Raw genomic sequence first — 10,692 nt, forward strand, 5'->3', positions numbered from 1 at the left:
TCAATGAATTTGCAGCTGACACCAAGCTGGGGGCAGGAGTTGATCTGCTGGAGGGTGGAGAGGCTCTGCAGAGGGCCCTGGACAGGCTGGGCAGATGGGCAGAGGCCAAGGGCAGGAGATTGAACACATCCAAGTGCCAGGTTCTGCACTTTGGCCACAGCAACCCCAGGCAGAGCTACAGGCTGGGGGCAGAGTGGCTGAGAGCAGCCAGGCAGAGAGGGACCTGGGGGTGCTGGTTGATGGTAGGCTGAACATGAGCCAGCAGTGTGCCCAGGGGGCTAAGAGGGCCAAGGGCATCCTGGCCTGCAGCAGGAAGAGTGTGGCCAGCAGGAGCAGGGAGGTCATTGTGCCCTGTGCTCAGCACTGCTCAGGCCACACCTTGAGTCCTGTGTCCAGTTCTGGGCTCCTCAGGTTAGGAAAGAGGTTGAGCTGCTGGAAGGTGTCCAGAGAAGGGCAAGAAAGCTGGGGAGGGGTCTGGAGCACAGCCCTGTGAGGAGAGGCTGAGGGAGCTGGGGTTGCTTAGCCTGGAGAAGAGGAGGCTCAGGGGAGACCTTCTTGCTCTCTGCAACTCCCTGCAGGGAGGTTGGAGCCAGGTGGGGGTTGGGCTCTTCTCCCAGGCAGGCAGCACCAGAACAAGAGGACACAGTCTCAAGCTGTGCCAGGGGAGGTTCAGGCTGGAGGTGAGGAGAAAGTTCTTCCCAGCAAGAGAGATTGGCCCTTGGGATGTGCTGCCCAGGGAGGTGGTGGAGTCCCCATCCCTGGAGGTGTTTAGGAAGAGCCTGGATGAGGCCCTTGGAGCCATGGTTGAGTTGATCAGATGGTGCTGGGTGAGAGGTTGGACTTGGTGATCTCAAAGGTCTTTTCCAACCTGGTCTGGTCTATTCTATTCTATTCTATTCTATTCTATTCTATTCTATTCTATTCTATTCTATTCTATTCTATTCTATTCTATTCTATTCTATTCTATTCTATTCTATTCCATTCCATTCCACTCCATTCCATTCCATTCTGCACACAGGAGCACAGCAGCTGTGGGGCCATAGGGGGCACAGGGGCTATGGGGCTATAGGGCACACAGGAGCACAGCACTATGGGGCTATAGGGCACAGGGGCTATGGGGCTATAGGGCACACAGGAGCACAGCAGCTATGGGGCTATAGGGCACAGGGTCTATGGGGCCACAGGGCACACAAGGAGCACAACAGCTATGGGGCTATAGGGCACAGGGGCTATGGGGCTATAGGGCACAGCAGCTATGGGGCTATAGGGCACAGGGGCTATGGGGCTATAGGGCACAGGGGCTATGGGGCCACAGGGCACACAAGGAGCACAACAGCTATGGGGCTATAGGGCATAGGGGCTATGGGGCTATAGGGCACACAGGAGCACAGCAGCTGTGGGGCTATAGGGCACAGGGGCTATGGGGCCACAGGGCACACAAGGAGCACAACAGCTATGGGGCTATAGGGCATAGGGGCTATGGGGCTATAGGGCACACAGGAGCACAGCAGCTGTGGGGCTATAGGGCACAGGGTCTATGGGGCTATAGGGCACACAGGAGCACAGCAGCTGTGGGGCTATAGGGCACAGGGGCTATAGGGCACAGGGGCTCTGGGGCTCTGGGGTGCACAGGGGGCACAGGTGTTTACAGAGGGGCTGTCAGGCACCAGGGGTGTGGGTGCTGTGGGGGCTATAGGGGGCACAGGGGGCTGTGAGGGGAGCCAGGTGCACTGGGGAGTGGGGGGGCACAGGGGGCAGAGGGGCTGTGGGGGGCACAGGGGCTGTGGGGCCTATAGGGGCACCAGGACATGAAGGCGTGGGGGCTGCGGGGGGGTCATAGGGCTATGGGGGCACAGGGGTTCTGGGGTGCAGGGGGGGGGGAGGTATGGGACACTGGGGGCTATGGGAAGCCCAGGAGCAGGGGGGCAGTGTGGGGGACAGGGGGGGGCTATGGGGGCTGTGGGCACCAAGGGCAGCATGGGGACCATAGAAGACATGAGGTTGTAGGGGCCATAGGGCTATAGGGGGGGTGGGCTACAGGGGCACAGGGGTCTATAGGGGTCCATAGGGGTCCACAGGGCATAGGGGGGCACCAGGCACAGGCAGGGATCTGTGAGGGACACAGCAGGGGTTACAGTGAGGGTGGGTGGCACCTGGGGGGGTCTGGGGTCTGTAGGGGCACAGGAGGGTTATAGGAGCTATAGGGGGCACAGGGACAGGAGGGTCTGGGGTCTGTAGGGGCACAGGAGGGTTATAGGAGCTATAGGGGGCACAGGGACAGGAGGGTCTGGGGGTCTGTAGGGGCACAGGAGGGTTATAGGAGCTATAGGGGGCACAGGGACAGGAGGGTCTGGGGGTCTGTAGGGGGTCTATCGGGGCACAGGAGGGTTATAGGAGCTATAGGGGGCACAGGGACAGGGGGGTCTGGGGTCTGTAGGGGTACAGGAGGGTTATAGGAGCTATAGGGGGCACAGGGACAGGGGGGTCTGGGGTCTGTAGGGGTATGGGAAGGTTAGAAGAGCTATAGGGGGCACAGGGACAGGGGGGTCTGGGGTCTATAGGGGCACAGGAGGGTTATAGGAGCTATAGGGGGCACAGGGACAGGGGGGTCTGGGGGTCTGTAGGGGTACAGGAGGGTTATAGGAGCTATAGGGGGCACAGGGACAGGGGGTCTGGGGTCTGTAGGGGTATGGGAAGGTTATAGGAGCTATAGGGGGCACAGGGACAGGGGGTCTGGGGTCTGTAGGGGTATGGGAAGGTTATAAGAGCTATAGGGGGCACAGGGCCAGGGGGGTCTGGGGTCTGTAGGGGCACAGGAGGGTTATAGGAGCTATAGGGGGCACAGGGACAGGGGGGGTCTGGGGTCTGTAGGGGCACAGGGGTCCATAGGGTCTCGTTTGGGGGCGCTGACAAGGGTGCCAGGTGCCACGTCCCCCCTAGGCCGAGGTTAATGGTTAACCCCCCCCACAGGTGAGTGCTGGGTGCCCGTTCCCAGGGGTGCCCTTGGGTGCCCCTATTTAAGGCCAGCAGCTGCCCTGGGCCTGCCAACTGCTGCCAGCCAAGATGCTGAGCTTCCTCCTGCTGCTGGTGGCCGGCGGTAAGGTGTCCCCAGGCCCACGTCCCCAGCCCCGCCCCCACCTCCTGTCCCCAGCCCGGGGCAGGGTGCTGGGTGCCCACCGGGTGACGATGCCCATCCCACAGCCCAGGCTGCCGTGCTGCCCAACTCCCGGGTGGTCAATGGGGAGGACGCTGTCCCCTACAGCTGGCCCTGGCAGGTGAGCGAGCGGGGAGGGGACAGGCTGGGGGGTGGGGCTGGCACCGGTGGGTACTGCCTGGCACCCACCGGTGTCCCCGCAGATCTCTCTGCAGTACGAGCGCGACGGCAGCTACTGGCACACCTGCGGGGGCACCCTGATCGCCCCCAGCTGGGTGATGACCGCCGCACACTGCATCTCGTGAGCCACCGCCGGGGGGCGCTGCCGGGGCTGCGGGCACGGGCGGGGGGCAGGAGGGGACGGGGAGGGTGCAGGGAAGGGTGCACAGAGGGGGTGCAGGGCGTTGGAGTGCAGGGATGGGTGCCAAAGGGCACATGAGGGGCAGAGGTGGGTGCGGGGGGGGTGCAGGGATGGGTGCAGGAGGGGACATGGGGTGCAGGAGGGGTGCAGGGATGGGTGCAGGAGAGGAAGCAGGGTGCTGGGGTACAGAGATGGGTGCTGGGGTGCAGGAGGGGTTCCAGAGGGGACATTCGGTGTAGAGATGGGTGCTGGGGTTTAGGAATGGGTGCAGGAAGGGTGCAGGAGGAGATGCAGGGTGCTGGGGTGCAGGGATGGGTGCAGGAGCATGGAGGAGGTGCAGGGATGGGTGCGGGGGTGATGTACTGGGCAGGATGGGTGCAGGGAGGGATTGTTGGGTGTGAGGTGGATTCATGAAGGGGGTGCTGGGGGCAGGGATGGATCCTGGGTGCATGGAGGGGGTGCTGGGGGCAGGGATGGATCCTGGGTGCATGGAGGGGGTGCTGAGGAGAGGGATGGATCCCGGGTGGATGGAGGAGCTGCTGGGTGCAGGGAGGGATCCTGGGTGCAGGGATGGGGTACTGGGTGCATGGAAGGGGTGCTGGGTGCAGGGATGGATCCTGGGTGCAGGGAGGGGGTACTGGGTGCAGGGATGGGGTGCTGGGTGCATGAAGGAGCTGCTGGGTGCAGGGATGGATCCTGGGTGCAGGGAGGGGGTGCTGGGTGCAGGGATGGATCCTGGGTGCAGGGATGGGGTGCTGGGTGCAGGGATGGATCCTGGGTGCAGGGATGGGGTGCTGGGTGCAGCGATGGATCCTGGGTGCAGGGATGGGGTGCTGGGTGCAGGGATGGGGTGCTGGGTGCAGGGATGGATCCTGGGTGCAGGGATGGGGTGCTGGGTGCAGGGAAGGCTGCAGGAGGGCTGCAGCACCCCGAGGTGCCGCCAGACACGTTGTGTCCCCTCCTGTCCCCGGGCAGCTCCACGCTCACCTACCAGGTGGTGCTGGGCGAGTTCGACATGAGCATTGCAGAGGGTCCTGAGCAGGTCATCCCCGTGGCCTCTGACGACATCTTCGTTCACCCCCAATGGCGAAGCTACTGCGTGGCCTGCGGGTGAGTCCCTGGGGGCCGCTGCCGGGGGCGGAGGGTCGGGTGCAGCCAGTGTCCCCAGCGGTCCCTCCTGTAACTTGTGTCCCCGGCAGCAATGACATCGCCCTGCTGAAGCTGCAGCGCCCGGCCGTGCTCAGCACCGAGGTGCAGGTGGGGCACCTGCCCCCCCCGGACACCGTGCTGCCCGACGGCTACCCCTGCTACCTGAGCGGCTGGGGCCGGCTCTCCAGTGAGTGCGGGCACACGGCGGCACCGCCCGGAGCCGGGGGTGGGGGGAGGGACGGGGAGACGGAGGACTGGAGGGCTCCAGGGATGTCGGGATGGGTGGAGGAATGAAAGGAGGGAGGGAGGGAGGGATAGAGGGAAGGAGGGAGGGAAGGATGAAGGGAAGAAGGGAGGGAGGGAGGGAGGGAGGAAAGAAGGGAGGGAGGGAGGGAGGGAGGGAGGGAAGAAGAGAGGGAGGGAGGGAAGAAGAGAGGGAGGGAGGGAAGAAGGGAGAGAGGGAGGGAGGGAAGGATGAGGGGAAGGATGAAGGGAAGGAGAGAGGGAGGGAGGGAAGGATGAGGGGAAGGATGAAGGGAAGGAGAGAGGGAGAGAGGGAAGGATGAAGGGAAGGAGGGAGGGAGGGAGGGAAGGATGAAGGGAAGGAGGGAGAGAAGGAGGGAGGGAAGGATGAAGGGAAGGAGGGAGAAAGGGATGGAGGGAGGGAAGGAGGGAGGGAGAAATCAAAGGATGGAAGGATGGAGGAAGGGATGGTGAGATGGAGGGAGAGAGTGATAGAGGGATGGAGGAATGGATGGAAGGATGGAGGAGTGGATGGAGGGAGGGAGGAAGGAATGGAAGGAGGGAGGGATGGAAGGAGAGACGGATGGATGTGTGGATGAGCGTTAGGTTGGATGGAGGAATGGATGGGGAGATAGAGAGAGGGACGGAAGGAGAGCTGAGAAGCTGGCCGGGCAGCTGGAGGAAGGACTGGGCGAGGCCCTGGGCGGTGAGGGCCAGCGGGCAGGACAGGAGGTGCCCAGCCCCGGCCGCACTAACGCCCGGCTGGCAGCGGGGGGCCCTCTGCCCGACCGGCTGCAGCAGGCCCTGCTGCCCGTGGTGAGCTACGAGCGCTGCACGCAGCCGGACTGGTGGGGAGTGCTCTCCATCCGCCGCACCATGATCTGCGCCGGCGGCGCCGAGCGGGCAGGCTGCAACGTGAGTGCCAGCCTGCGGCGGGGGGCGCGCTGGGGACGCCCCCACCCCCGCCTGGCATTCACACACACACACACACACACACCCCCCCTCCCCGCTCATCCCGCACCCCAGGGCGACTCCGGAGGGCCCCTGAACTGCCAGGCTGAGGATGGCACCTGGGAGGTGCACGGCATCGCCAGCTTCGTCTCCGGGCTGGGCTGCAACACCGAGAAGAAGCCAACAGTCTTCACCAGGGTGTCTGCCTTCGAGGACTGGATCCAGGAGGTGGGCATGGGTGCCAGGGCGCCAGGGTGCTGGGGCAATAGGATGCCACGGTGCCAGGGGGCCATGGTGCCAGGGTGTCAAGGTGTCAGGGTGCCAAGGCACCAGGGTGCTGGGCTGGCATAATATTGGGGTGCTGGGGTGCCAGGATGCCAGGGTGCAGAGGTGCCAGAGGAACTTGGTGCTGGGGTGCCAGAGTGCCAGGTGCCAGAGGTGCCCAGAGTGTTGGAGTGCTGGGGTGTCAGGATGCTGGAGCACTAAGGTGTCAGGGCACCAGGGTTGCAGTGTCTCTGGGTGCCAGGGTGCTGAGTGTGCCAGGGTGCTGAGTGTGCCAGGGTGCTGTCACACATGGGATGCCATAGTGTCAGGGTGCCAGTGTGCCCAAGCACCAGGGTGTTGGGGCACTGGGGAGCTGGGGTGCTGAGGTGCCATGGTAACTTGGTGATGGTGTGCAGGTATGCCAGGGCACCAGGGTGCCAAGGTCCTGGGGAATGGGATGCCACGGTGTCAGGGCACCAGAGTGCTGGGCTGTCAAGTGGGCATGACGCCAGAGTGTCAATATCTCAGGGTGCTGGGGTGCCAGGGCATACAGCTGGTGGAGTACTGGAATGCCAGGATGCTGAGGTAGCAGAGCACTGGGGTGCCAAGGTGCCAGGGCACCCAGGCACCAGGGAGCCAGAGTATCAGTGTGTGTGGGGGTGCCAGGGCACAATGCTGTGGGGGTACTGGGGTGCCAAGGTGTGAGAATGCTGGGATTCTAGGGTGCTGAGGTACCAAGGCATTGGGGTGCTTGGGTGCCATCTTGTTGGGCTATGAGGGTGCCAGGGTGCCAGGGTGTCAGGGCATGCTGAGGTACCAGGGCTTTGGGGTACCATGCTGCCAAGGTATAGTGGTGCTGTGGTACCAGGGTGCTAGGATGTTGGACGCTAAGGTGCTGAGGCACCACGGTGCCAGGGCACAGGAGTGCCAGGGTAACGGAGCTGGGGAGCTGAGTGATGGGATGCCAGGGTCCCAGGGTGCTGCACTGTCAGAATGCCAAGGTGCCATGGTGTTAGGGCCGTTAGAGTACCAGGGTGCTGGGTGCCAGGGTGCTGGGTGCCAGGGTGCTGCACCCCCCTGAGGAGCTTCTCCTCTGCAGATCGTGAGCCAGCACTGAGCGTGGCAGCGGCAACGGTGAGCTCCCAGCGTGGCATCAGGCAAATAAACCACAGCTGTGGCACCATCTGGCTTTCTGGGCACACACGGGGTGGTGGCACGGGGGGTGGTGGGTGGCACTGGCTGAGCAGACATGGGAAGCACCCAGAGGTGCCCAGATACCATCTGAAGACAGCCAGGTGCCATGGGGACAAGCACCCCAAGGTGCCCTGGAAGCCATGGGGGTGGGCACTGTGAGGCACTGTGATGCCACAAGGATGGGCACCTCAGGCTGGCTCAATGCCACAGGGATGGCACCCTGAGGCCGCAGGGATGGCATCAGCCACGTGCCCTGCTGCCACCGTGACAAGCACCCTGTGGCATGCAGGAACACCCCCATATCGTGGGCACTGGCACCCAGAGATGCCCCAGTGGCACAGGGATGGGCACCCAGATGCCACAGGGATGATTTGCTCTTAGGAGCCACGGTGCCATAGGGATGGGCACCCACAGGTGCCAAGATATCATGGGAGTGGCTGCTGCAAGGACACAGGGATGGCCTCAGCCACATGCCCTGCTGCCACAGTGATGGGCACCCAGTGCCACCCCAGTGCCAAAGGGACCATTGGCCCTAAGGAGTGAAGATACCATGGGGGCAGGCACTCAGAGACATCCTAGTGCCACAGGGATGGGCACACAGAGATGCCCTGAATCCATGGGCATGGGCAACAGTAGGCACACAGATACCATGGGGATGGGCACATGGAGATGCCCCAGTGCCATGGGGACAGGCACCCAGATGCCACAAGGACTGTTCACCCTGAGGAGCTGTGATACCACCAGGGTGGGCACCCAGAGACAGCCATGTGCCAAGGGGACAAGCACCTGAAGCCATGGGGATGGGCACCCAGTGACACCCATGTGCCAAGGGGACAAGCACCTGAAGCTGTGGGGATGGGCACCCAGTGGCACCCATGTGCCAAGGAGACAAGCACCTGAAGCCATGGGGATGGGCACCCAGTGGCACCTGTGTGCCAAGGGGACAAGCACCTGAAGCCATGGGGATGGGCACCCAGTGGCACCCGTGTGCCAAGGGGACAAGCACCTGAAGCCATGGGGATGGGCACCCAGTGGCACCCATGTGCCAAGGGGACAAGCATCCCAAGGTGCCCTGAAGCCATGGGGATGGGCACCCAGTGGCACCCATGTGCCAAGGGGACAAGCACCTGAAGCCATGGGGATGGGCACCCAGTGGCACCCATGTGCCAAGGGGACAAGCACCTGAAGCTGTGGGGATGGGCACCCAGTGGCACCCATGTGCCAAGGGGACAAGCACCTGAAGCTCTGGGGATGGGCACCCAGTGGCACCCATGTGCCAAGGGGACAAGCATCCCAAGGTGCCCTGAAGCCATGGGGATGGGCACCCAGTGGCACCCGTGTGCCAAGGGGACAAGCACCTGAAGCTGTGGGGATGGGCACCCAGTGGCACCCATGTGCCAAGGGGACAAGCACCTGAAGCCATGGGGATGGGCACCCAGTGGCACCCGTGTGCCAAGGGGACAAGCACCTGAAGCCATGGGGATGGGCAGCCAGTGGCACCCATGTGCCAAGGGGACAAGCACCCCAAGATGCCCTGAAGCCATGGGGATGGGCACCCAGTGGCACCCGTGTGCCAAGGGGACAAGCATCCCCAGGTGCCCTGAAGCCACGGGCACGAGGACCATGAGGACCCAGGGCTGGCCTCAGCCTCATGCTCTGCTGCCCACCCGCAGCGCTGGGCACCCAAGGGCCACCCCGTGCGGGTCCCCTCAAGGCGCCCCGAAGCCAGGGGGTGCCCCCTGAGGTGCCCCAGGCCGCCCGCGGCCGCGGCTCCCTCTCGACCCTGCGGTCGCTTCGCAACGGCTGGCACCGGCGCGTGACCGCCAACAAAGAGCCCTTTCAGAGGCCACCCTGCCGTGCCAGCACCCCCGGGACCCCCGGCCGGGGCACCCAGCAGGCGCCGGGCACGGGCACGGCCAGCATCCACCCCACCCCCCTCCCGCCACCCCCCCCGGCGGCCGCGGGGCTGGGGTGGAAAATCCCCAGGGCGGGCGCGGGGGCTGTATAAGTTTTATTGTCCCCTTGTCGCCGCGGGACCTTTGCCCTCCCCGCCGCGGCCCTGCCGCTCCGGCCCTTTGCCCCTGCTGGGGGAGCTGAGGCCGCCCCGACTCGTGACACCCGTGCACAGGTTGGGTGCTGCCCCGGCCACCCTACCCCCTGCCCTGAGGGAGGCCCCGGGCTGGGGGCACACGTGCTGGGGGCACCTCCGCTGGTGGCACCGGAGGGCTCTTATCGGCACCGGCTGTGACCCCCCCCCCCGGGTGCTGGGGGTGTGAAATGCTGTGAAAGGGCACAGGGTGGTGCTGCCCGCCGCTGGCAGCAGGTGCCAGGGGCTGGTGTGGGTGCTGTGAGCATCATGTGGGAGCTGGGAGCCTGGTATGGGTGCTGTGAGCATGGTGTGGGTGCTGTGAGACTGGCGTGGGTGCTATGAGCCTGGCATGGGTGCTGTGAGCATGGTGTGGGTGCTGTGAGACTGCCATGGGTGCTGTGAGCATGGTGTGGGTGCTGTGAGCATGGTGTGGGTGCTGTGAGACTGGCATGGGTGCTATGAGCCTGGCATGGGTGCTGTGAGACTGCTGTGGGTGCTGTGAGCATAGTGTGGGTGCTGTGAGCCTGGCATGGGTGCTATGAGCCTGGCATGGGTGCTGTGAGCATGGTGTGGGTGCTGTGAGACTGGCATGGGTGCTATGAGCCTGGCATGGGTACTGTGAGACCAGCATGGGTGCTACAAACCTAGCATGCTGCGAGCATGGCATGGGTGGTATGAGCCTGGCATGGGTACTACGAGCATGGTGTGGGTGCTGTGAGACCGGCATGGGTGCTGTGAGCCTGGCATGGGTGCTACAAGCATGGTGTGGGTACGGTAGGACTGGTATGGGTGCCAGGATGCTAGTATGGGTACCGAGAGGCTGGCAGAGGTGCTGTGAGTCTGTTACGGGTGCTGCAAGCCTGGCATGGGTGCTGCAAAAGTGGAATGGGTACTGTGAGCCTGGCACAGGTGGGGCAAGCCTGACATGGGTGCTGTGAGCCTGGCATGGCTGGTATGAGATTGCCATGGGTGCTACAAAGCATGGCAGGAATGCTGCAAAGCCTGGCATGGGTGCTGCGAGCCTGGTTTAGGTGGCACAAGCCTGGTATGGGTGCTATGAGCGTGGTGTGGGTGCTGTGAGGATGGCATGGGTGCTGTGAGGATGGCATGGGTGCCATGAGCATGGTGTGGGTGCTGTGAGGATGGCATGGGTGCTGTGAGGATGGCATGGGTGCCATGAGCGTGGCGTGGGTGCTGTGAGGATGGCATGGGTGCTATGAACATGGCATGGGTGCTCCAAGCCTGACGTGGGCGGTGCAAGCCTGGCATGGGTGTGTGAGCACGGCA

The 10,692-nt window shown here is 64.0% G+C and overlaps 2 protein-coding genes across 2 annotated transcripts in view; one reads left to right on the forward strand and one right to left on the reverse strand.

Annotated features, from left to right (window-relative positions):
* The window catches only part of HSPG2 (heparan sulfate proteoglycan 2), a 66,541-nt gene extending 64,475 nt beyond the window's left edge, over positions 1 to 2,066 (reverse strand). Inside the window, 1 exon segment of the mRNA XM_068162848.1 lies at positions 2,047 to 2,066. Coding sequence (XP_068018949.1) covers positions 2,047 to 2,066 — 20 coding nt within the window.
* A 955-nt stretch (positions 2,067 to 3,021) lies between these two features.
* CELA3B (chymotrypsin like elastase 3B) lies at positions 3,022 to 7,305 on the forward strand. The gene is made up of 8 exons (XM_068162813.1): positions 3,022 to 3,097; positions 3,202 to 3,275; positions 3,358 to 3,455; positions 4,491 to 4,625; positions 4,715 to 4,851; positions 5,677 to 5,822; positions 5,934 to 6,086; positions 7,222 to 7,305. The coding sequence occupies exons 1-8, from the start codon at positions 3,064 to 3,066 to the stop codon at positions 7,237 to 7,239; spliced, it is 795 nt and encodes a 264-aa protein (XP_068018914.1). The 5' UTR covers positions 3,022 to 3,063; the 3' UTR covers positions 7,240 to 7,305.
* Positions 7,306 to 10,692: the final 3,387 nt, after the last annotated feature.

Source organism: Melanerpes formicivorus, unplaced genomic scaffold (assembly GCF_026170545.1).
Source record: "Melanerpes formicivorus ecotype bairdi unplaced genomic scaffold, bMelFor1.0.p_v2 SCAF_67, whole genome shotgun sequence".
Taxonomy (NCBI): domain Eukaryota; kingdom Metazoa; phylum Chordata; class Aves; order Piciformes; family Picidae; genus Melanerpes; species Melanerpes formicivorus.